The sequence below is a fragment of the Perna viridis genome, chromosome 12, assembly GCF_037379345.1.
Source record: "Perna viridis isolate PV_CMFRI_1.1 ecotype Kerala chromosome 12, ASM3737934v1, whole genome shotgun sequence".
NCBI classification, from domain to species: domain Eukaryota; kingdom Metazoa; phylum Mollusca; class Bivalvia; order Mytilida; family Mytilidae; genus Perna; species Perna viridis.
The window spans coordinates 26788797-26815865 of NC_142456.1; the positions used below are offsets into that span (position 1 = coordinate 26788797).

The following is a 27069-nucleotide window of genomic DNA, read 5'->3' on the forward strand; positions in this document are numbered from 1 at the left end:
GATTTATGTGTTTATTACTTATTTCAAGAACACAAATGCTTTAAAATTGATGTTTAAATTATTTAATAGAAAAGTAAATTGTATTCTGGCCATCTCTAGGTGAGAATGCTTCCTGTTTTATAAGGCTGTCTGACTTCTGTATACTAGTACCTGGTTTATTGACAATATTCTTGTGTCATTATAGATTGTATGTTCTGATAAGAGCACGTCCTTTGAATATACAATTGTTTGATCCTTGATATCAAGATGTGCACCCATGGTTATTTGATTGCAGCAGGACACATATGATTTAGTCATTTAACTATATCGTTTTGATCGTCACATACCCTTAAAGGCACAATATTTCGGAGTAATTACCTACAAATTATTTTGATGGAGATTTTTGTGTTTAAGTTTCGTTTTGTGTTATAATCGTAGTGCAGTCTTACAAAGTGTATTTATGTGATCAAAGGAAATTTTATTGACAAAATTCAATTGATTTTTAAAGATAAGGTTCTATTTAATGGATTAGATTGAAACTTCGTCATGGGAAGAGGGAAAGCTTTTATTGTTTAGAGTACTCTGTGAGTATTTAAAACCTTCTTTGCTATAATTTCACAATGTTCATCTATATAAAATGGTATAAAAGAAAAAAGATCTCAAACTTAAAGAGATTAGACTTAGAATATTTTGGACAATTAAACACAAATTTTAACCCATCAAGTACCACAATAGATAGCATTGTATGTAATTAGAGTATCTGATCTTGAAGCTTTTATTTAGTAATATTTGTACATTTGGTTCCAGTGTGAAAGGTAAGTTTCTCAACAATTATCAAATTATTGCTTAGTTATTTGTAACAAGCACATTGTCAGATTTAATCAACATGGTTGAAAACTGGTCTGTAAAGGGTTAAATTGGTTCAAATTGAAATTCAACCTTCTTTTGTTTCAGAACTTTCATCCTGACTTTGAAATCAATACCCTCTATTATAAGGAATTTACATGTACAAAGAAAATCTCATTTATTCTAATATAATTTTGGCTTAGTGTGTGGACAAATCATCCTTTTGTTATTTTTTCTTGTAATCAAACTGATTTTTTTTTTAATTTACATATACATGTATCTTTAAAATGTAGATTTGGTACATTAAAGTGATAGCAACACTTACATTTATTGTGTATAAAATTAGGAAAAACTCAGATCCCTCAACAGTCTGAATAATACAATGTATGTCTAAGTCGTTATGTCTTATCCCATGAATGGTTTCTTCTACCCTTGTATAAACTTGCTTTATTAAATTCTTAAATGAGAGTGTAGGCCTACATTAAGGGTTGGTTATTTATCAAATGTTCCATTCTTACTTATACTAAAATGTGTAAAATACATGTACTTCTAAATATAAATTGAGTCCTTCCCAGGTTAGTATAATACTGAGATGTGTATTGGAATATACAATGTAGGTTTTTGTGCTTTTAACTTCCAATAAGCAGCATTATGGTTGTCTTGCAAGAAGCAGGAACAGCTCAAGTTTTTAATTGGGTTTGTGTTATATGTTCTATGAAGGTCTTTTGTTTCGTAAAATTTATACCTTGTATGTAGTCCTTTGGTAGTCCTGTCTTTGTTTTGTCCAAGGATTTCCCCCTCTTTTGTATTTTCAAGTATTGCTACTTCATCATATTACAGCTTTTTGAAAAGTCTAAATAACTGCGCTATAGATGAAAGTCTCCAATGTACTGCTTAAAACATACAGGGAGAACACTTACATGTATGTTTGTATGACTGACTGATATTTAGTTTGAAATGCACTTTGAATAGCCATGAAAATATAAAAAATCTTTTACTTACTGAGGCAATTGACCTATTATTTTTATAAATTTTACAGAGTGACCTCCAGACAGCACTGGAGAATGAGGAAAAGCTCAAGATGGCACAAACAGCAGAAATGCAGGAAGTTGAAAATTATGTTGAACACATACGCCACCTGTCAGATGAAAGAGAGGCTCTCATTCAAGAATTAGAGACAGAAAATGACAATCTGAAACAGGAAATAGAACAACTGAAACAGGAAAACAATGGCAAGTTTAATTTACAACAAGGCTGGAGTTTTCATAATTCTATCAGCCTTTAAAATGGTTTGCTTTCATAGTGCCTATAGCAGTGTCAGTTTACTTTTAGTTCTTTGAACTGTATCTTTGGGTGAGATATTTTAGATAAGCTGAGTGTGAGTGTATTACATGGAAATACCAATCATTGATTGACCTTGTAAGGTAAATAAATGTCAAGTGGGATCTGAATTTCAAATTGAAAAAATTATTGCCAGTTTCTAAGAAAAATGGTGAGTCTTGATATTTTGGTCAAACAACTACATTCATGTAACTTCTGTTTATGTACCATTTATGTGTAAGATTTAGTCAATACATCTATTAAATGATTAAATTCCACGATAAAATTTACATGCAAATACATATTGAGTAAACAATGAATTTTTGATAAAGTTTGAAGGAGCATTTAAAGTGAGTTAAGTGCATATACATGCATATAGAAAATATTACAATGTACTGTGAAGGATTAGTGTTCGATGCACCTTCTGAAAAGGACAGGGTAATCCAGGTAAAAAAGGGGGCATTCTACCACTTTTGAGGCAAATTTAAAGGCACATTAGGGTAAATTGACATTAAAGGGTAGGGCTCTTACAGGACCCATCAACAAGCCCAACATGTCTGCGCCCTTCCAAAACAATAAAGGATAGTTGTTTCGAGTTGTGAACTTTACCACATACGATTACAATAATACTGTATATACTTTTTATTTTATTTTAATATGTGTTAATATGTTTTTTGAAGGGTTTGTTATGATCAGATCAAATACTTTTTTTATGACTGTTTATATTAAATGTGGAAGGCATATTTATTATCTTTTTATGGGCCTTTATATTAGTTCCTCAAAATTATTTTACATTTAATTTTTTTTTCAAGAAACATAATAACTGTTTATGCATGAATATTACAATATGGCACTAACAAATATTTTGTTATACATTGTAAATGCTGGAAAAACCATAACCCACACAATTTTGTTAAAAGTGTAGAATTTTTGAAAATTGTACATTTATATATCCCTCTCAATCTGATCATCTGTCTGTCTGCTTGTCTGTCTGTCACATTGAAGGTCCAACACCTTTCTGGCAAAAGTATCTACATAGGTTTTGATGACTAAAATTTTAGATTCAATCTGTCTGCTTGTCTGTTCATCATATACTTTTTCAAACATCCCTTGATACATTTACTTGATGTTTGTTATACAGTTATAATCTAGACATGCTTAGTAACAGTTTAAGTTTGAATAAAGTTAAAACTATATATTTAAAAACAATCTTAATTTTTTGTGTTGTAGGTACTGCACTACGGGAAGAAACTGCTGAGATGCTCATTCAACAGGGACTTGAGGAAATCGCCAATGTATCAACAAGTGAACAGATTGCCTTCCTCCTGGTGGAACGAGCAAGGTTACTGGACGAGCTTGAGGCAGAACAAAACAGAACGATGACACCCTCTGTTGATGGTCGTGCATCAGAAGATCTTCAGCGCACCCTTGAGAAAGAGAGGAATGAGTTTGAAGAGGAAATAGCTCAGCATAGAGATAATCTGAAAAAGACAAAAGATCAAATGAAAAGGCAGCATGAGGAAGAGATTAATGCTTTAATGGAGGAAAACAATAAGTTGGAGGATGACTTGGTTGAGTCTAAAGAAAAGGTTGGTACAATGTTCTTCTTTCAAAAAATTGGAAATGGGCAATGTGTCTGAACAGACAACAACCCTGCCAAACAACCCTGCTAAACAGTGGAAAAAGGTAGACAAAGTCAGCTTATTGGCCTTCAATTTCTGTTCGAAAATTCCTGAGCCTGAAACCTGTCTTCATCTGACCCATGAAAAGATTAATACACTAATTAAGTGCCATAGGAATCACATTACAACCTAAAATCATTTTTGACTAGAAAGCATTGATTATGATATCTTGTTAGATAAGGAAGCGAGATATTAGTGTTCAATACTTTTATTATAGCAAACCACATCAAATATACAGTTACAAAACATTGATAGCAAGCACTGAAGTTACAATTTTAATTACCCTTATTTGTGGAACATTTAAAGTTTGCTGACTTAACAATTTTCAGATTTATTCCTACATGTATAAGGTTGGTCATACTAAGTATACTGGCTTCATGAGAGTTCTGTAAATAATGGTCTAAACCAGATATATATTCGAGAGTAATGTTTCCAGTGACTATATATATACTTTGAAGATTATTCTTTATATGAATGTGTGAACAGTTGAATTTAATCAGTGATATACTCAAGACCTTTCTTCTAGTGATAAAATTAAATTTAAATAGTGCCATGAATTTTAACAAAGCAAGTGAAATTTTCTGTTAATGTTAATTTTTGTTTCCACCTTGAATATTTCAGATACAAATCTTAATTGCTTCATAAAATGGCTATAAAATACATTAAACATACAGTAGTTCCCTTTTAAGGATTGAAATTGATATTAATAATAACTATTATGGAGTAGATCAATTTCAGTTCTTAAAGAAATTTATACATGAACAAATTGTCCTGCTTTTGAACCAAGAGTTGAACTATTTCATTGAATATGTGGACATTTAGAATTTACACTACATGTTAGAAGGACTTTACATTTTCCATGCAAAAAACCCCACTTTTATTGGTCTTAGGAACATACCATATATGTATATAAATGTACCCCAAACCATTAAAAAAAAAGTGTATCGAGAATCCGGCAGAAAATTCATATGCTGGGCTGTCCGTCATTAAGGAAAAAAATAATATTTCAAATGTTTCGATATTTTCACTGATAGTTCCCATAATTCTACCAAAGAAAATTAAATTTTTGTAAGTCATTATAACAGATCTTTAAGATCACTACCAGTACAAAAATACAATCTATCGTTAGCATATTGATCAGTCAAGAGTCCTTCAAACAACTCAAAAATTAGCTGTGGTATTTACTAATGACACATTGGAACAAAGCCCTACTCAATCTAACAATGTTAAAAAGTTGAAATAACCCCCAGTCTGTTGTGAAAATCAACAAAACGTGCAGTAGTCTTTGACAGAATTGAAAGGTTTTGTTGACTTAAGAAAAATTTGAAATATCTTTACATTTATTAATATTGTCAATACATCTCAATACAACAAATATAACTGTTACGGCAAGAGGGCATAGAGAGTTCACCTGTCTTTGAATACCACGTTTTGAAATAGAGACGGCACTCCACAGTCATATGTTTGACAGAACAAGACCTTAAATCAATAAACTATGCATTATTATCACACTTTAAATTTTAATTTTAACATGGAAGAAGTGTAAACATTCCAATTAGTCAAAATTTACATGTACCTTTAAAACTTATAAATTACTACATGTACTTAAGAAAAGAATAAATAGACTTGACAGGGATAAGTTTACAATCCAAAGTTTGAGATTCCACAAATTTGTTAAAATTTAGGAATGAGAAGTTTTTATTATATTCATAACATGTGCTTTAGGAGAATGTTTTTTCCTGAAGAAAACTAAATATACAGTGAATCTTGTATAAACCAAACAAGACCTCTATGGGACTGAATGAAAAGGTTGGTTGGGACTGAAGGAAAAGGTTGGTTTCAGAAGGGGTTTGGGACTGTAGGAAAAGGTTGGTTTAGGAACGGGTTTGGGACTGAAGGAAAAGGTTGGTTTAGGAAGGGGTTTGGGACTGAAGGAAAAGGTTGGTTTAGGAAGGGGTTTGGGACTGTAGGAAAAGGTTGGGTTTGGGAAGGGTTTAGGACCGAAGGAAAAGGATGGTTTTGGAAGGTGTTTGGGACTGAAGGAAAAGGATGGTTTGGGAAGGTTTGGGACTGAAGGAAAATATTGGTGTGGGAAGGAATTTGGTTAATACAGGTTTAAATTCTATAGAGAATGATATGAAGGGACTTCAGAAGAAATCTAGTTAAGATAGGTCATCAGTTTATTCAGGGTTTGGTTTATAGAGGTTTCTCTGTACTTAAGTGTCGGAACTATTGAAGGGAGAGCTGTTAGATCATAGTGAATTCTTGTACATGTAATTTGAGATTTTATAGCTATATTTGCATTTTTAAATGTAGTCTTAAAGTTGTACTACTGAAGAAGCTTATCACAGCTACTTCTGTGAAACTTATTTTTTTTTCTGGCAATAGTAAATTATAATTGATTATGGATATGTAGTTGATTAATCAATCAAACTTTTTTTTGTAAATGCACAGGAAGCTAATTTTACAAGAACACCTTGCCCATTTATTTTTAGTTTTTTTTAAGCCCAAATTATTTATGCTTGGTCTTTTACATGTAGTTTCAAGTACAAATGGGTGATGTTTGAACAATGTAATTTCACTGCTCATACTTAGCTCTTTTATTGATTCATAGTCTTTAGATTTCTGAATATTGTTTCCTAATGAGCTTTTCTGACATTGCTTTCCTGCGCACAGTTTGAAACATTTTCAAATTTTGTCTAGAATGACCACCTATTGATGGCAATTTGTTTTTTCTTCGTTGGGGTGTTTGTTCACATAAGTCAGACAAATCTCTGACAGATGATGAAAAATTAAATATAGTTTCTACTCATAATATCTGCTGAGTTGAGACTGTTCCCCTGCCTCAATAGTAATTTTGTTACTAAAGTAAGATAAATGTATGGTTTAATGAGATCAACTTCTTCCTTCTAAACCAATTTCTTATCAAAATAAAAATGTTTTCTAAATTAAATTGCATTAAAAGGCTGGTTGTAAATGGTGCTATAATTGATATGAATGGTAGATGTAAACAAAATGAAAAATTATGAACAATATGACAAATGAACCATTAAGAAAACTTTTATTTTTGTCTGTTCTGTCAGATTTATCTGGTTTCAAAATACTAGAGGATTACTATATATCACTTTTACTTTTAAAATTACTGCTATAACTGTGTCACCATAAAAGTTTGGAATATTAAGAAATCTTTTTAAAAGAACTAATGTTTAAAGATATACTTAATTCACCCATTGATTATGAGCAAACTAAATATTTTTCTACTATAACCAAATTGCCTCCATGAGTTTACTCTGCGGATGTCCGCCTTTTGTTCTTGTCCTGTCAAATTGTTGTACCTCGACAAATTCTCTAACGTAACAAAAGGATAAGTATTGAATACCATTAAATGCTACAATTTAAAATTCTATCTACTTTCCGCTAGGAAGACAATTGATATTGAAATACATAGCAGAGTGGTTATAATGGAATTTTTAATTTGACGTTTTATTTATGAACTGAGATAGTTTCTATAACATAACATTGTTTCTGTGCATCTATTTGTTTTTTGGGCTTTGCATCGTATGTGATATTGGATTTCAAAAGGAGGCTTCCTGCTGAGCTGATGTACTAAGGTACTGTTTTAATTATTTAAGTTTTAAATAATTTTGGCTTTTGAGTTTGAAGAATTCAATGAAATCTAATTTAAAAAAAAAACTAAATAGTTTTTATGAATTGCCAATTGTTTTTTTTTTCAAATTAATAAGTTAAGATCTGTTTAGGGACTGTAAATTTTCAATTTATAAATTGCTGGTAATTATAATCACAATATTCAGTAGCCAATTTAAAGCAAGATAGGGAAGCCACCATCAATTATCTTTTTAAATACATGTACATGTATACTGAATAAGCTCAGAAATGCACTTCTTTTGTCATATGCATTTAGACTTGCAAATTTTAAGGTTTTGTAACTATATTTGTAATTAGAAGTATGCACTGTTACAACTGAAAAAAAAATGTATTCAAGCTGATTGTAGGGCAAAAACTATCTGGTGGGGAGCTCTGAAGCTTAATAATAAAACAGGAAAGAAAGTTCCAGTCAAATTTCCCACACTTTTCTTTGAAACAAGAGCAAACCAAGCGACACCATTTTTCAAATTTGTTTGTGATTCTTTAAATCATAATTAATATTTAGGAATTGGCTATGATAAAAATTTTGTCTATTGAAAAATAACATGAATTGTCCATGTGCATATTGTTTATTGCGGCAAGTGCAATAAACACATTATGCACATGGAAAATTTATGTTACTTTTCAATAGACAAAATTTTTTTCATAGCCAATTCATATGAATTAATTTTAAAACATATTTTTATATTTAAACATGAGAAAAGTAGCTCTGAATTTTGTTGAATTGGGGCATGTCAGTATTTTTTTATTCATTGAGATATATAACAAAATTATTTCAACCAATCAGATTACAGTATTTATCTCAAATTAATTTGTTATGATATGGATATAAATGTTTCCCTAAGCAGTTTTTGAATATTATTTTTTAATAGAAGAACCATATATGCTTATCTCAGTAAAGTAATGGCCTTGATGTATACAAATATACAAGTCTTTATTCAGTGTAAAAACAGACAGGCCATTATGGCTGTGATAAAGTATAGGCTTTAAAAAAGCTTTGAATTAAATACATACATATTTATAATGGCTACATTATGTAATTGCTAATTGGTGTTTCTTATCCTAGTTTTTATCATCTTTTATTTGTCAGTTTTAAACATTTTGTATTAATACCTTTGAAACCTTTTGACTATTATACAGTTGGAAGCTTCAGGGAGGCAACCTGTTAAAACCCCTTTCTTATATTTTTTGTGAAATGTTCCTTGATCTTCCTATCCTCAAAGAAGCAGGTTTTATGCATGTAATGGAAGAGTTCAAACTATCTTCCAACCCCTTTTATTCAATAGGGCAATACAAATACACCCTTGTACAATGTTGAATGTAGAAATTATTATTTACAGAAAACATGTTTTGTTTGGTTATCTTAATTGATGCAGAGTAATTACATACATGTAATGCATTAGATTTGAGTTTCATGTAACAATGTAGTTTATTTCATGATATGGGTCAAAAGAGATGCCAGGGAATGCTTTCAATATATAATGCTTATAACTATACAGGGATTCTAACACCAATAAAGTGACCCAATAAGAATGCCTAATTTATTCTACAGTTGATTGTGGAACTTGAAGCAAAGACTGGTAATGTAAGAAATCTTCAGATGTTAAAACAAGGTATATTTAAAGATGTACCAATCAAGGTAATTATCTTTTTATTTTTTCAGATGGAAGAATTTCAGGTTGAAATTAAAAAGCTGAGAGAAGAACTGCAACAGGAAAAAGAATTGAGGGAAAAGGAAAAGTCAGATTCAGGTAAAATTAAGTAGCACTCCAGCTGAGAATCATGCAAAATGTGATACATGGTTGGAAAGCCTACATATTTTTATTTTTGATATTTTGTTTAATATGCTTTAGTAAACAGAAAGTAACATTCGGTTTTTCATATAACCTGTGCTCATAGGAGATGATAATTATATAGAATGCTCTGTAGATTTCAAAATTAAGGGATATAACTCTGTAAATGACACTCAAATACAATAGAATCTACTGGATTTTCAATGTTGAGACAGATCGGAATGAATAATTACACATTTCATAATATACACCCATAAAACAACTTCATTACAAAAATAAAAATATGTAGCCTTTTTTGGGGTGTATCACATTTTTCAGATTTTGCATGATTCTTACTAAGACAGCTACTTAACTTTATATAGAGGGTCTGAGCTCATCAGAAAGCACTGTACATCAGTACGTCAAAAAACATATTGCTTTAATGATTAGTATAATGAGATGTAGACGTAGTAGTTCTGTCAGTAGTTTGACCACAAAATATATGTATCAATTCATATTTGCTTTATTAAAATGCATACATGTAAATATGTTATCAACAATTTTATTTTTGTGGTTTTATGTGACCACATTTTAAACTTCATTTTTTTTTATTCTAAGATTTATTAACTTTTCAAGAGTGCAATAAATGCAAACTCAAACCAAATGTAGAGTATAGGGAAATTTCTAACGTTTTCATAATGTATATATCATACATATACTTTAATTAATAGTACCATAACACAGAGAATGTATACACCTGCAGTCAAAGTTTATCACTAAAATGAAATCGTGTAAATAAATCATTGAATCAAAGGGTCCACCTAAATCAGCTAACACTCAATCATCTGTAAGCTTCATTGAAGCCTATTGTAGGACTGTAAATTCCATGCATGTCAAGCACTCAAAAGATCTAAGGTTTTCTTCAAGTAGCCAGAAATTGTGTCGATAATTTATCAACAACACTCATTGACAAGGAGATTTGTGTACATTAAAAGAAGTATTAACCCTTGACATGAAATTGTTTATAGTGAAAATAGTGACATTGTACTAAGACAGCTACTGATTTTGCTCTTGCCTATGTCATTCTATCCTCAGTGTTATAAAACTTCTTTTGCAATAGATTTGGAGTAGTTAATGTGCATGCCCAATTCATGCTTCCAGAAGGAAAACTCATTTGTTCATCCTCAGTTCTACCCCTGGGCCTCATGTCTTCCTCAACAATTCCATTGTTAAGACAAAAGTATTTACTAGTATTAGATAAGTGCAGGGGTTCAAATTAGTGTTACGGGACTCTCAAGTTTCAACATATAACCTTCATTTACTTAGTTCCTGGATGTTAAACCTCTTTTGTTGACCTATTGTTTCCCTCAAGTGAACCATTGACTTGAAACTGACATTTTGTCAAAAATTGTATTGGTTTTATTTGTTGGATTAATTAAGTCCAGTACCACTTTAAATAAAATTAACATGTAAATGAGTGTAAATAATTATGTTTTTGAAGTGATAACAGTGAAAGAAATTAGCAGTAGACCTACGGACCAAGTCTATATGTAAAATCAAGCAGGTCTATGATGAAATTTGCTCAATTTCCTATAAAATCTACAGTGCAGTCTACATAAAATTATGATGGGTATGTGTTGACCAAAAATTTAGTTTCTAACACTGTGATATGATAATTGCTATATTTCTTGCACATTTATTGTAATAGGAACATTTTACGGATTAGTTTTCAACATATACTGGTAGTGTATTTATCTACTAGAGAGTTTGGTATTTAAAATAACTTACATCTTACTTTTAATATGGAATTTTTGTCCTTGATTTAATAACCTGTACCTTTTACCTTGTGCAGTAATGTTGTGAGAATGATTTAATTGTGGTTTTAAAAGCCAACTCAGTAATAAATTGCTATTTTGAAAAGTGAGATATACATTTACAGGACAAAAAAATGAACCATCAATTTTTAATTTTAGAATTTAAATTACAAAATTTCAGTAGCCTAGATGTATATATATAGAATGAATCCTATTTGAGTTGAACACTGAATAAACCAAAACCTGTCTACACCATACATTTTTTCAGTTTAAACATATTTGAACCTGAGTAAACCGATCACCTGTATAATCTGAACATGTTATACAGTTCAAAAGGGTTCTGTTTAGACAGGTTTCACTGTACATTTGTAAGGTAAGCTTTCATCCTTCAGAAAGTTTTATGAACGACAAAGAAATCAGAACAGATTAGATTCTAATAGATTTAAATCTGCTTGGGTCATGTTAAAATTTTAATCCCCCTATATTAGATATGTCAGGTCCCCTGTTTGTATAGGCACGAAACACATGTAAACAAATTTTATGGATAATTTAAAGTTTTTCAAAAGGCAGTAGTCGCTGTTGCTACAGTCATAAGAAGAACACTTGAAATTGTTGACTTTCGTCGCCTACATGGCGAATAAGCAATAAGATTTTATTATATAATGTTTGGATAGAATTAAAAGCCTATTAGATTTATGTAATGAAATTTAGAAAAAGCAATGAAATTAACTGGAAATGTGTCATTTTTCAATATCCTTTTGGTAATCTTTTAATAGCTTTGCTGACATGATAAAGTTATTAAGTAGTTTTTTTAAACATTGACCAAATTGATAAATAGAACATGTTATGTTGACACAGACAAGTGTAGGTTTTTCATGGCCAGTCAGATCTATCCATACCAAATGTCCCTGACAACTTTTAGCATTTCCCTGTTACTATTACCTGGTATTTCAGGTAATAGATGAGTAAACAGTCGGAATCATAAAGAAATTTTGGTATTTACTTATGCCCAGTTATGTCATATTGGCAGTAATGGTGTTTGTAAAATGATAACAGTGAATATTTTATGAATAGACAGAAATTCTCAGCATTATCACATAAAGCCCCATTTAAGGTAGGAGATACGTAAATATCGCGTCCTAGAATTTTTCTGAAATTTTGCATATGGAAAGATCGACTCGAATGCAATCATTCGACAGAAAAAAATGACGTATCGGATTTCATTTTCTAAGTACATAGATTTGAAATATTCTAGAACAATGATGAAAATACATAGGATATGTAGGGAAATTGTTAAAAAACGGCAGGTATTAAATTATTTCTTAGTATTGTGAAATAACGGTGCCTAGAATTTTCTTTAAATAATAATATATAATTATTATTTTTAATAGCTATCGAAAGATGTATAAGAATCACTTGAAAACGGGACTCATCAACCCGTCATGCTCTCCTAAAGTGGAAATACTTACATTTTTTTTTCGTTTTTGTTTTAGTATTTGTTTTTTTTGTTGTTTTTGTTTTTTGTTTTTTGTTTTGGTAACGTTAAAATTTATTTCGGTGATGTCACATATCTTTGCATGTTATACGGTTGTAAATGAAACTCTAGGCTTGTTTCATGTATAGTAAGTGTAGCAAAATTAGTGAACAGAAGGCCCTGGACACAGTTTTTTATTCACTTTCAAATAAATTCAATGATGTTGGAAAAGGGAATTAAAATATGGAAAAGGCAAAGAACCAAAGTTTTTCAAGAAGAAAGCGATTTACAAATACGTGCAGCATTGTCTAACCATTTTATTGCAGATTGCTATATTTTACGAATGCATTTTCTGTATATTCATTTACTTTATAACACATATTTGTATAAAAAAAAAGATGTCTTCAAAATTTAAAAAAAAATGGATACATGATCGCTGCATTATTGTATGGCCTAAATAATAAAAAAAGCTCAATGAACATATGTGATATTTGGTAGGCGTGATATTTAATGAAGTCATTGTATTCTTACTGAAGGACACCAGCTGACAGTGATATGAAAGCTGGGAAATCTTCTGAAGTCTTACACAGTAGGTGCCTTAGAATTGAGATACTGATTTTATGGATTATATTACAGTGAATTTATTCCCTGTCATGAGGGCAAATGGGACATAGAAATACCTGTGAATTATGAATTACGTATAATTCTGTTCTAATCCAATCAATTTATAGTAGCACATACCAATTCTATTTATGTTCTACCCTCCACTATACATATAGCTACATGTACTCATTACAATCTTGTTGGAAATACATCATAATAACAGCTTTTCATGCCATTTTTTCACGATGGGTCTTGGGTTTGTTTGTTTTTTTTGACACGGGGCTTATATAAATGTCAGGCACGAAAAAAAATGCATTCTACTTGTGTAATGTGCACCTGTCAAACTACTGTAACCCTGTCCACTTCCCCTATTTTTTGCAAACCCTTGTCAAAGGCAACTGATATTTAATGGGGTATAGTAATTTTGATCGTGCAGTTTTCTAAGGAATGGTGTCAGTGTATGGTATGGTATTATTTGTAGCACTTAAGTTATAGCTTATCAACTGAAAACAAACTGTATTATGAGAAGTACATGTATGCTAAATTGAATTTTGACTTGAAAAACTAAAAAAAAGACAAACTAGTTGTTTGTAGTACAACTATGCAAGATGTCAGTGAGTTTTGTGTTCATTCATCACAAACTGGCACACTGCTACAGTGGCAATTGAATTTTATTGTGCTACTTTAAAGACAAATTGATCGTCATTTGTAATCAGAATGGTGTATTTAAATAAATGAGTATAATTTTGACAATTTACATCATCAAGCTTGTGTTAAGATACGTTTGAAAACAATAGCGATTTTTTCCTTCTATCTTAACCCTATTTTTGCAAATTGACAATTAATTTAAAAAATCGATGTAAATTGATTCAGTACAAGATTGCTTTGATGTATTTGATAGTTTGTTGTAGGGATGCCAATTTGATATCGTGTGCTTTTTCTCTCGACCACCACCCACTTTTTCTGATTACCACATTATTTTGGTTTGATTTCTTTTACAAGTGGTGGACCAAAAGTTGGATAAAAAATTTCACGCAGTATTTTGTCAAGAGTGATCAGCAAATATTATGTAACCCCTCTGGAACCCACTTTTCAATATCTGTGAATCTGCCCTGGTCTCATATATTGTGTGGTTTTCTGTCTCCTATTCTTGGAGCTCCCAAACTCAATGAACGGCCTTTGGCTGTCCATGTAATGTTTTGGAGTGGAGAAATCCATTCATATATGCTTGAACGACCGATAATATAGCTGTTTAATCCTACAACATTTTGTAAATTGTACTTATTCAGGGATATTTCCTTTTGTATGGCTCTTTGGCAAGATATATCAGCACAGCTTTCAATCCTTCTACCTATTTCTTTTTCTCTTTATTTTTTTTAATTTTTACGCGCATTTGTTGTATGTTCACAAAAATACATTTTTTACACCCTTTCAGCATATCTGTCAGATGTCTACTACTCTTCTATTATGGCCTGTCTCCATTCCAAATTGTCGTTATTACTTTCTTGTGCATTCATTTTTTCTTTCTTGTGAACATCTTCTGGTCTTGCTTTTCCGCAAAGGTTATGTTATTTAGTGTAATACAATTTACGAACGAAATATTCACGGGAATTTCGATTGGCGTTGAACATTTTTTAGTCTGTGGACAAAGGGAAATAACTAGCATATCAACGGCAACCACGTTTTTTTTCCATAATCCGCTAGGGGCATTCATTTACGTAACTCCTACCTTAAGATGGTTCTAATACAATATTCAACAAATAACCTTGCATGTATTTTAATTGATATATTATCCTTTTAAAAATGTACCATTAAAGGTAAGATTGTGTTCACACTTCCCCTAAGTAAACAGAGTTAAGCATGTTATGGTTTTATCATGCTCTACTCTGCATTTTTTTTTTATTTGCAATGGGCTCTGAAGTCAGCTAGATAAAGAAATGAGCAAAATCTTCTCCTTGTTTGTACAAACTTCTCTCATTTGTCTTTGACAGGGGTTTTGTAATAGATTACATAGACAAAAATATCAATATTGATATTTTTAAACAGAATTAACTAAAACTTCTCATTTTCATGTTTATTTTGATTGATGGTGAGGTTATTTTTCTTAGACCTTTATCATATGTGGATTGGGAGTTTTTCTAGGAAGTAATAAATCTTTATATCTAGCAAATAAGCTTATTGTCGTATTTATTAAGTATATTCGGTGGAAAATTATGTGGAGGTCCTTGTAAAACATATAGGTATACACTGTCTTAAATCTTTTAATAACCCAGTATTTTAGAAATCTACACAGAATATAAAATGAATAGATTGGCCACATACTAAGAGATAACCAAATATTTTAGAAGTGTTAATAGCCAATTCAAATTTTAACTAATTGACTTTTAGCCAATTCTGCCTGGCACTAAATGGACTTTTAGCAACCAAAGTGTCACAAGTAGCTTGTGTGTCTATAAATAAAGCAAACATTTGTCAATTCTAAACAAACAGAATTGAATAAACAATGTATGTTTTAACAAGACATGACAGGACAGAGAAACATCTACTTCTCTACAATTTTACTATAAATTTGTCAATAAACAAATACCCCCACAAAGTGAAATTATTATTATAATTTCAGAACTAAAGAATAAAGGTGAACTTTCATGGCAGAAATTTATATGGATGTATGGTTTTTATTATTGACTTTATGTATATAAGGTTTATTGTCATTCAATTGGGCGGTATTAAGACATTTTGTCTTCCTGTCTGTACATAAAACTTTATTCAGATTCAGGTTTTTGTTGGAGATTTGGTCACTTTTATCATGAAGTTGTATATATGTATGTACAGTATGAAACAAAGAAACACTGCACTCCTGTTCTTAGCAGGTGGTTAAAAATTCATGCAACATTTTGATTGTCCCTTTAATGTTTAAAATCTTAGCTTTACCATCTGGAGTGAAGAAATAATTCAAACTGATCTCAGTGAAGTCTCACTGTATCTCTTATGTGTAAAGCATGTCTTTAATTAAGTTATCAAGAGTACATTTTTTTTAATTGACTCATATTAATTTTGGTTTATCTGAGTTCTATTTTCATAAGTTTATTTCATTACCTGGTTTTAGAAGTACTTGAGATCATGGGTTCAGGTGAGATAGAGTGCCACTGAATTGTGACCTGCTAAAATCCAAATAAAAATATTAACATACCTAAAAAAATTACATATAACAGCTTAATCCTTTCCTGATTGTGAATCTCCTCAATATGAAAAATGATGCAATTGTAAACTTTCCAATCCTAAAATGTTTGTGTACCAATATGTGTGAAACTGTCATGTCTGTTAATTTCCATAGTTGTGTATTTACATATGCATTTTTTTTCTATCAATTAATATGAATTACAGTTAAAAATTTTGATAAAAAGAATATTCCTTAACAAAACAAAATTTAATTTTTGGAAAATAGTTAAAAGGAAAAAAACTTTTACATTCTTGTGTAATGGTTACAATTTCAGATGAAGTTTGCAATAAGTATTACTTTGTGAACACAGCAGGGTTGTATCTGGAAAATGTTACTAGAGTGTTATGATCCAGATACACAGGAAAAAACTGCAACATATGTTGTCATATGTTTTAAAACATGTTTAGGACCAGTATTGTAAAAATATGTTTTTGTGCTTATAAAAAGACATAAAATCATATGTTTAGTATCGAAAATTATATTGAAACAATACTTCATATTTTCTAATATGAAATCCTGTTCAAAACATAAATACCAAATGACTTTTACTTGATTTTCTTTCATGAATTAATTCGTTTGTCAAAAACAAATGTTTTCATGGTGGTTCTTAACATAAAAACATATGATAAACATGTTGCAATTTTTCCTGTGTATAGTAAAATGGGTGACGTCATAAATTTCCCAAATTTTGCCGAGAATAACATTTTTTTCCTGTTATAAATAGAGTTTAAACCACCAGGGCCCCCTTAGATCTGCAACCTATCATTGATCCAGTTAAAAATAACTCTTTGCTCCTTCATTGTTTTGCCGTGTTAAATCTTGAGGGATTGCGTCCAGTGCGTCTCATGGTTCTGAGCCTTCCATATCACTTTGACAAAAATTTTACAGGAGGAAACAAGAAAAATATACCTTTCAAATAATAAGGTTGATTATTCATCTCACGGAAGTATATATTGTTTATGCTCCATGCATGAGGTTTGTGGTACATGTATATGAAATATTCTCTCAGTGAATGAATTACTGAATTTTTACAGATTCTCGTTCTTCAACTCCACGCTACAGCGGAGGTCGTCCACCAAGTCCTGGCCGAGGATCTACAGATGTAGCTCTACGTAATATTATACAGGAGAAGACCAAGATAGAGGGAGAAGTCCTTCATCTGAAGTCTGATATCAAGAACTTGGAGAATGATAACTCACTTCTACAGGCTAAAGTAAATTTTCTAGACAAAGTTTCTTTCCTTAAAAAAATAATTATTTGCCAATCATGATTACAAAGTATTGATGATATAAAATCCTGGGAAAATAGAATTATATAATGATGAAGGCTTATATCTCTATAAAGTCAAAGTTGATAATGATAAATGAATATCAGATAATGAATTTAAGGTGTAAATATTGATTATGTGTACAAAATAGCAGTAATTAATCAAGTGGTGGTTCTGGCATCAAGAGTTTACAAGAGTATACCTTGTAGTATTTTAAAACGTTCACCTCTAAGGAGACCTACATGTATGACAGGAAAATCATTGATATTCATGTTGTTCACATGATCAAAAATGAGTACAATTTCAGCCCAAGATTTAAAAAAAAAAACCACTTAAATCTACTTTACTGGCATTGACAGTCTTCACAGTAAAATTTTTGATCCAATGGCCCAAACCATATTTTAGAGAAGTTTTTATATAGATATTACCAGCCTGTTAATCAATTTTTTACAGGCCCATCAGCATTATTACCGGCCATGGGCTTTGGACTACTGGTTTACCATGAAGATTACATTGATGTAGCCCCTTGTTTGATTAAATGGGCACAATGTAGTTTTCTTACCTAGTTCATAGCAGGTTACACTTATTAACCATGAAAAAGTATTAATTTAGAACTTTCCTTATAATTTAATATCAAATAAATTAATTTGAGATAAATACTGTAATCTGATGGGTTAAAATAATTTTGTTATATCTCAGTGGATAAAAAAAAATATTGACATGCCCCCATTCAGTTAAATTCAGAGCTACTTTTCTCATGTTTAAAGATAAAAATATGTTTTAAAATTAATTTATAAGAAATGGCTATGATAAAAAATTTGTCTATTGAAAAATAACATAAATTTTCCATGTGCATATTTTGTTTATTGCACTAACAATATGCACATGGAAAATTTATGTTATTTTTCAATAGACAAAATTTTTATTATTTCCAATTCTTAAATGGATTCAACTCCAAGTATTAAGAATTGATTCTTATTCAGATTGTTATTTAATCAGGAAGCTTGTACAAATTTTTGCTATTTTTGCTGTGGACAGAAAGCTGTGAATAATAGTACATGCTAAATTGATTTTTAACTCTATATAATGCTTATCAGTTTCTTGAAACCATGAAAATTGATACCCACAAATATGCTCACTTGACAGAAACCATGAAAATTGATATGTTTACAGTGTATCTTTTGACAATAAAGTTTACAATTCCTCCCCACATTTGCTCATTATCACAGTCTTCTGACATTTATTCTCCACTTCTTATAGATTAAGAAAGTACAGGAAGATTTAGAATCATCCCAGTCCTCTCAGTCACAGCTACAGATGAAGAACAAAAGTCTGAAGTCAGAGATTGAGGACTTGGAACAGCAGTTAGAGGATACTGAGGTATGAAAACTGTGAGATATACATTTACTGAACACCCTGCATCATATGACATTCAGCAAAGACAAATTGAACAGTCCTTTTGTTTATACAGTCCTGTTGTTTACATTTATAATTACATTTACTGTGCATATCATTAAAACATGCTAATCTCATTGGATAATCAGCTTTACACATGATGTTTCATGAGTCTTGAAATGCATTTCTAGTTATTGATATAAGCTGTGCTACAATTACCAGACTACGTTTATTAATCACTATTTTTTAATTCTCAAAAATTAAATTAAATGTATCCAAAATGGTGTTCACCAACACAAACACTTAGATACAGATGAAATAAGTTAAAAATTAAAAATGTGCTACATTCAATGCTTTTACACACTGATGAAACCAAAAAATGAAACATGCAATACTTCAGGAATCTTTGCCTTTGTCAAGTGATGTTTTTATTTTTACAATAAAGACTGCATGATTTATAAAGAAAATTAAATGATTGTTTAGAAAAGGCCTAGTTTTGTTGATAATTACATAGAGTTAGAAATTTTATTACTTTCTTCAAATATATACATCAGGTCTTTAATAAAACAAAGAGAAAATATTTAGAGGCAGAAGAAATATCTTACTTAAATTATATACATATTTATCTTTTATTAGTAGCAATGTATATTTCTTCAGTTATATACAGGTCTATATTTAGAATTTTGGAATTATGACTTTGCATGAAGTTTTTTTTTATTAGAACTTTTTCTAGTTGGATGATTACTGTATTATTACATGTGAAGATCATGGATTTGATTGTAGCAAAATGAGTTCATAGTGTAAGAAGAGTTATTATTTGTTTATTTACAACCATCTGATCAAAATTGACGACTACTAATCTTCACTTATAATACAGTCATCTCCATTCTAATGCAACTGTAAAAAATTCCTGTGAAATCTTAGAAATAACATCTTGGGGTCCTAAAAGATTTGGTGGCATCAGTCATGAAATTTTACTTTATCCATTGAAATTTGATGTGAAAGTCTTTGTAATTTGGGCAAAATGGGAATAATCAGAAATGTTTGATCTCTGTATCACTGGATTTGTTCAGATATTTTTCAGTGGAATGTTAGAAAAATGAGATTTTTGTCTGAGTTATCTGTCCTTGAAATGTTCATTTTCAGTGCATATTAAAAGATTTATACCTCAATTGACCAATTCCAAATTGATAAGGAAAATCTTGTCCTTTTGTCTGGATTCTGATGGTGCAAATTGTGAAATTTCAATTTAAAAAAAAAATGTTTTATTCATACCATGTTTCACCTCTTTCTGATTTTTACAGGGACTGTCAATTAAAACAATTGTTGCATTAGAATTAGTTTTACACTTCCTGAAAACATTATAGAATAGTGTAAAAATATTAAATAATAACTGAAGACAAAAGATTCTGTTTATTCAGTTGTTTTCTCTGAAAGTTATACAAGCCAAAATTCAAAGGATTTTTGGAAATTCCAGATAATTTTCTGTACAAACCAATTCTGCTATCTAGCATATGATTTGTTCATGTAAATTTCACAAAATGGCTTTCTCAATGGAGAAAATGAAGGCCTGGAAATTTTTTTTAATAGCTTTATTTTCATGAAAAATCCCTGTTTTCAATTTTGAGGTAAATTCTGGTGAATTTTGTGTCATTTAAAAAAAATTATTTTTCTTCTATGTACTATAATAAAAGTATTATGCAGTGACTGAATAGGTAGAAAAACATTTTTGATTTATATTCTATTTGCATGTATCTATAGATTTATATATATTTCTATCTTACCACTCCTCTATGTAGACCCAACTCGAGAAGGTTAAAAAAGACAAGGACAAATTTAATCGTCAAGTTTTAGAGTTAGAAGAGGAACTTCGACCACTCAGGGGAAATAGCCAGAAAATTCAAAATCTACAGGTACTATTTTCGTGGTGTTTTATTGTAGGTTTTATGTTGAAGTTGTTGTCTTGGTGTTTTGGTATTGTTTGGTAAATACATGTATAATATGTCTTTCTTAAGGGATATTTGGTGTTGTTAAATCAAAATTTATTAAGGCATGGTCTAAAATTAGCAGGGGCCCACTTGCCAATGGCCTCTTAAATTTGGTGTTGGCTTCTAAATTTTCTACACTGATTATAAAGAACTGCACATATACATATTGGTACCAAAGTTTAAGCTATGAGCTACCAATCCAAAATCATGTTAAAACCCTGCTAAGGTGCTGTAAATCGTGGATTTGTTTATTTGTAAGGTCACCTTGAAATTTTTTTATTAAAGATAATTTTTACACTATATACTTGCTATTTTTGTTTAATATTGTTTTACAAACCTACACTGACAAAATCATTTCACTTGATTTTCACACAATTTTTACGTATTTTCATCTGAATTAAACAAATTTGTGACAAAGTTCACATCAGATTAGTGCCTTCACTTGAAATTCATGTTAATTTTGCACATGAAAATCACATTAATTTCATTTGAGGTTCTCATGAGTTTCATGTGAACAATATTTGCCCTTGAAGATTCTTTATAAAATCAGCATCCAAATGTTGTTTTGATAACTCCTTTTGAGTCGTACAATTTTCCCATCCATGTAACATTTAATCGTAAACTTAACTTTGATGATCAAATTTATGTTTTAGGAGAAACAGGTATTTATTGTGCATTTTCCTTATTTTACTAATTTTCCTAATTTAAATCTTTCAGTGCTGAACATAATCTATACATCCAAAATATCCCATAATTGGTCTTGTTTTCCCAAAGACGTAACTGTTTAAAACAAATTCATACTTCTTAAACTAAAACCTGATTTGTTCCAATATTGTCAATTCCTGATGTTCAAAATTCTTATTGACATATATAGACCTTGGACTTTGTCTGTAGCATGCATGTAATTTCTAGTTCTATATACATTTGTATCAGTATTTTCTGTGATAGTGAATCTTTAGATTTTCTCTAGAATCTTTACACAGTTTGTTTTTTATGATAGATTGCAAGTTCTGTGAAACTTTTTTGCTTACTTTAATTCTTGTTGACCCAACATGTTTTTGTGACATAATTATGTTAAATTAAGGCCAAAGGAAAGGAAAGGTTGTATTTCACAAGGCTTGTTTTCTATTTATTGTCATATAATCAGAAAAATAAGTAGAATTTTAATTGCATTTTTAGAGTAGTTTTAATATATGGTATACACAAATAAGATTGGACTGATATAAATGATTAATTGTAATTATTATATAGATAGTAGTGATTTATCAAATGCTTTGAGAGAAAACATTTCAATAACTACTCAATTCACTCCAAAGGATAGGGCTGTATACTGTTCTACCCTTGCCTTTGTTTCCTTAACACTTTTTTCCGTCACAATTTTCTCAGCAACTACTCATCACAGCGGCTTGAAGTTTTAGCAGATTTTTCCTGTAGGGATGTCATATGATTGGTTACAGTTGCAGATAAAATAAACTTCACCTCCCCGTCTACAGAAGCTTAAGTTTATTTTTGGCATGTTTTGAAAGTTAAAATTTTTGTTGCATTTTTCTCAGGAACTACTCATCTCAGTGGCTTGAAATTCTAACACATTCTTCCTGTATATATGCCATATGATGGGATTCATTTTCAGAAAAAAATTGTCAACAGCTTCCTGTTTACCAAGGACTTTGTTTATTTGTTGACTATGTTTTTGCAAGATGAAAATTTCCTCACACTTTCCTTAGCAACTACTCATCACATTGGCTTGAAACTTTAACACATTCTTTCTGTAGGTATGCCATTATGTGGAATCCATTTTCAGAAAAATTTGACATTAACTTTCTGCTTACCAAGTACTTTGTGTATTGTGATTGAAAGCAGAGGTATCACTAGTGAACAGTCATTCAGATTTCTAGGTCATACTGTGAAATAAACTTGGTAAATATCAATCCGTCATTCACAAAATGAAAAAAGTTGTGTTGAAAATAGTGATGAATTATAGAGAAAATCTATAAAAAGAATAGAAATAATCAATTGGTTATCGTGTGTACATAACCAAAGTATGATCACTAGTGCGTAGAACACATTAAGATTTAACTTGTGCACGTATTGTGTGCATGGAACTTTTTTTTTGAAAAGACCAAGAGTTAAAAAATCATTGGAACATTGTTGGCACAGGACAATATATTGTTGAAATTGTGTAGCGAGAGATGAGGTAGTGTGTAAATGACATAAACACACTAGCATTTTGTTTGGTTGTGTTGAGCTTTCTTTTTTTGATTTTTGGCTTTCCAAGGATCAAGAAAAATTTTTTATTGTGAACCATCTTGGTGGTCTAAGGGTAGCATTCTTACCTGGATTTTGTAAGGTTATGGATTTGATCCTGGTCGAGTCACACCAAATACTTTAAAATAGGTAGTCACTACATCTCCAACAGGCCAGGGGATAGAGTAAGACTGGTTGGCTGAAAGTCAGATAAATGTCTCCCAGTGGGTTGACATGCCAACTTGTGGGCTGTTGCTTCTGTGAGCAAACACAATACATTGACTGATACAAAATATGTATTTGTATTTTAGGATGTCATTGATGTTCTAACCAATACATTGACTGATACAAAATATGTATTTGTATTTTAGGATGTCATTGATGTTCTAACCAATACATTGACTGATACAAAATATGTATTTGTATTTTAGGATGTCATTGATGTTCTAACCAATACATTGACTGATACAAAATATGTATTTGTATTTTAGGATGTCATTGATGTTCTAACCAATACATTGACTGATACAAAATATGTATTTGTATTTTAGGATGTCATTGATGTTCTAACGAAAGAGAAGAAAAGTCTATCTGATGAGCTTGAGCAAGTGAAACAAGACTTATATGATCTCACCTCTGAAAAAGATGAGTTATCAAACAAAACATTAACCCTTACAAAGACTGAGGTTCAACTCTCTTCTGAACTAGACACTTTAAAACGTGAAATTGAAAAGTCAAAATCTTCAGAAATGAAATATGCAGAGCAGCAAGAAGAATTAAATATGACAATGAAGTTATTGGATTCTGCCACATTAGAATTGGAAGAATTGCAAAATACGAAAGAAGAGTTAACAGGAAGTACGGAAAAACTATCCAAGGAAAATAAAGACTTGTTGAATAAAATGGAAGTTATGAGCAGAGAGTTGGAGCGAGTTAAAAGTGAGGGACAAGAACAAGCTAAACAGGATGTAAGATAATAGGATATTTTTATATAAATATTTCCAAACAATTTGTTGCAATTGCTGTTAAATTTAAACAAAATTCTTCCATGGGAAATTAACCTCCCTATGTTACACTGAAAATTATCTTACCTGACCCTATTGCACTTTAGTTTGGTTTTCAGTTTATTAAGGTTAAAAATATATTTACATTGAAATAAAGGTACTTGAAAGATGTCTGGTTAAGACCAGTTTTGGGATTATTCTGGTTTCTATTTAGACAAGTGTCATGGTAACATAAAAAAATTATATCTTCAAATTTAACAATAGTTGCTTATCATCGGTATTATTTTACACTGAACTTAATGCTCTCTAAATGACAAATATCCATGCCTTTGAATGGTAGACTAGGACCCATTCTCTTGAATCACGGGGTCAGGTGACCAGACTTACATACCCTATACTGGTGTCTTCAAATATTGTGACATGTCTTCCTTAACAACATTAGTCATCTTGCTGTGAAAGTAATTTTATTCGTGGGTACCTATTTTCTTGGTGTAAGGAATAATTATCAGTTTGTGGATTCTTTAATTCATGGATTTGACAATTTTACCTAACAAATGAATGGGAAATTTCCTTTTCGTTGGGAACCAAATTCTGTGGTTAACACAACCTAAAAACCAAGACAAGTGGTACACTATGAATAATAGTACTTTAACAGTAGCTTTCATTTCAAATGGGGTAAAGTTTATTGAAAGGACTTAGGAGAATTGTTACTATTAGCAAAGTGTTGCCTTATTTACAGATTATAGTCGGACATTTGAGAGAGCAAGTTCAGAAATACCAGAAAGAAGCAGGAACACTGAAGGATGAAATACAGGTGAAAAATGAGCAGGAAAAACAACTTCAGGAGAAAATGGTATTAAATGTCACCTTTTAACAAGGTTTAAACAAAAATTATGTCTCTGATTTTTATACCCCATCAAACTAAGTCTTGTAAGTGGCAAAATATCTGTTATACATTCCTTAAAAGTTGCTTGCCTTTCATCTGTTTCCAGATGAAAACTTGAGAACAGATCAATGAATTGTTTAAAAACTTTGCACAGTTGGTAATACTATAAAATGCAAGACTGAAGTCAAATTTATTCTTCACCAAAGTCCAAAATGTTGCCATCCCCTTTTTCATCATTATGTGGCAGATATCACTTAATGTTCCATTAATACCCTATTTTTTTTTAAGTTTGAACCCCACATATTGGTTTAACTATGAATAAGAAAATATATTAATTTTTGACGGTTTAAAAAAGGACTTGAGGCTTATATTAATGAATGATTTCATAAAGTTGTCATGAAAAGAGGTTCATTGATTAGGACCTGTGGACTTACTTGATAAAAAATAGATGTGATAAAAACTAAGGATGATTTCCCTGGTATATGAGTTTCTTATCAATTAATCATAGTGATTTAGTTTGAATGAAGAATTCATTATTATGAATTTATATTGTAGGAAGAATTGGAGAAATCAAATGTAGAACTCAGACATAAGTAAGTATACGAGGTAGAAAACTGTATTGTATTCATTTATTATAGTTGATTTGTTCATCAAAACCAATGGAGATTTTAATCTATCACCTTGTCAGTCTGTATGTTTGTTGCACATTTCTGTTACAGATTTCGCAGTTTCTATTTCCTAGATATTTTGTACATTACTTTGGCATGATGACTTTTACAGTCCCCTTTCAAAGTTCCTCGCTTATGTACTTCCTGTTTACCTTAAACTGTTGAGTCTGGGTTTGTAGCATGATGTAGCTTGCAACATCTTGTGTTCATTCATTACAGGACTTTCTCACCAAAATGTTGCAACATATTTTTTGGTGACATTAACTTAGGTTGATGATTCTATGATCACCGAATTAAATTTTAAATTTCAAAATACCGATAAATAATTTTGAAGGTACATGTATACTGGAATACATTATAATGAATAGTGCAAGTCTTTATTATCATATTTTTTTAATTGTACAGTTTCTTTACTTTGACATTAAACATGTTTTATTTTTGTTTCAGACAAGAAAAAGATACTCAAGATTTAATGGCAAAATTACAATTAACAATAACAGAACTCCAAAAATCAAAAGCATCTCATGACCAGGAAGTGAAAAAGTGTTCTGATCTTCAGGTCAAAGTTCTAAGCTTACAACAACAGGTGGACAATAATTCTCAAAGCAACAGTGTATTTGAAACAAAAGCTTTAGAACTGAAACGTTTAGAAGTGTGTGTAAAGGATTTAGAACATCAACTAGCTGTGAAAGGGAATATGGAGAAAAAACTACAGGATCGAGAAAAACAAATTGAGGATTTAGAGCGTGAATTAGATGATCTTGAAGCCTTAAGAACTGAATTAGAGGATACAAGATTTCAGTTAGAAAGTGAACAAAAAGGAAAATCTAAATTAGAAAAGACAATTCAAGAATTAGATGAAATTTATGAGGATTCTAAAACTGAGCATGAAAATATGCAACAGCAGTTGTTGAATAAGGTAAACCAGCAGTTAATGGTGCTCATTGATTTGTCTTGTGTTTGTCTACCCATAAGCAATTGTTTTGACAGTGGTCTGAAAGACATTTAAGCATTTTAAGTGTAAGCTTTTGTAAGAATCAGGTAAAATGGGAAAAATCAGAAACAGGCATATCAAAACCCCACTGATCTGACAATATAATCAGAAACATGATGCATATCAAAACCCCACTGATCTGACAATATAATTTCACTCAAGGATGTTTTCTCTATTTGAGACAAACATTATTTGATCTCTGCATCACTGGATTTGCATAGAAATTTTTCAATAGAATGTTAGGAAA

General features: G+C 30.7%; 1 protein-coding gene across 14 annotated transcripts in view; it reads left to right on the forward strand.

Annotated features, from left to right (window-relative positions):
• The window catches only part of LOC148601868 (uncharacterized), a 73104-nt gene that overhangs the window by 12910 nt on the left and 33125 nt on the right, over nucleotides 1-27069 (forward strand). For 12 of the 14 annotated variants that reach the window (XM_088556770.1, XM_088556762.1, XM_088556766.1 and 9 more), the window contains exons 3-12: nucleotides 1865-2057; nucleotides 3376-3734; nucleotides 9157-9244; nucleotides 17411-17589; nucleotides 18904-19023; nucleotides 20838-20951; nucleotides 23822-24238; nucleotides 25014-25127; nucleotides 25716-25753; nucleotides 26276-26747. In XM_088556770.1, coding sequence (XP_088412896.1) covers nucleotides 1907-2057; nucleotides 3376-3734; nucleotides 9157-9244; nucleotides 17411-17589; nucleotides 18904-19023; nucleotides 20838-20951; nucleotides 23822-24238; nucleotides 25014-25127; nucleotides 25716-25753; nucleotides 26276-26747 — 2052 coding nt within the window. In that variant the 5' untranslated portion in view covers nucleotides 1865-1906. Of the gene's footprint in view, nucleotides 1-297; nucleotides 564-1864; nucleotides 2058-3375; nucleotides 3735-9156; nucleotides 9245-10781; nucleotides 10896-17410; nucleotides 17590-18903; nucleotides 19024-20837; nucleotides 20952-23821; nucleotides 24239-25013; nucleotides 25128-25715; nucleotides 25754-26275; nucleotides 26748-27069 lie in introns of those variants that run through there. The other 2 variants (XM_088556771.1, XM_088556772.1) reach the window with 2 other exon arrangements.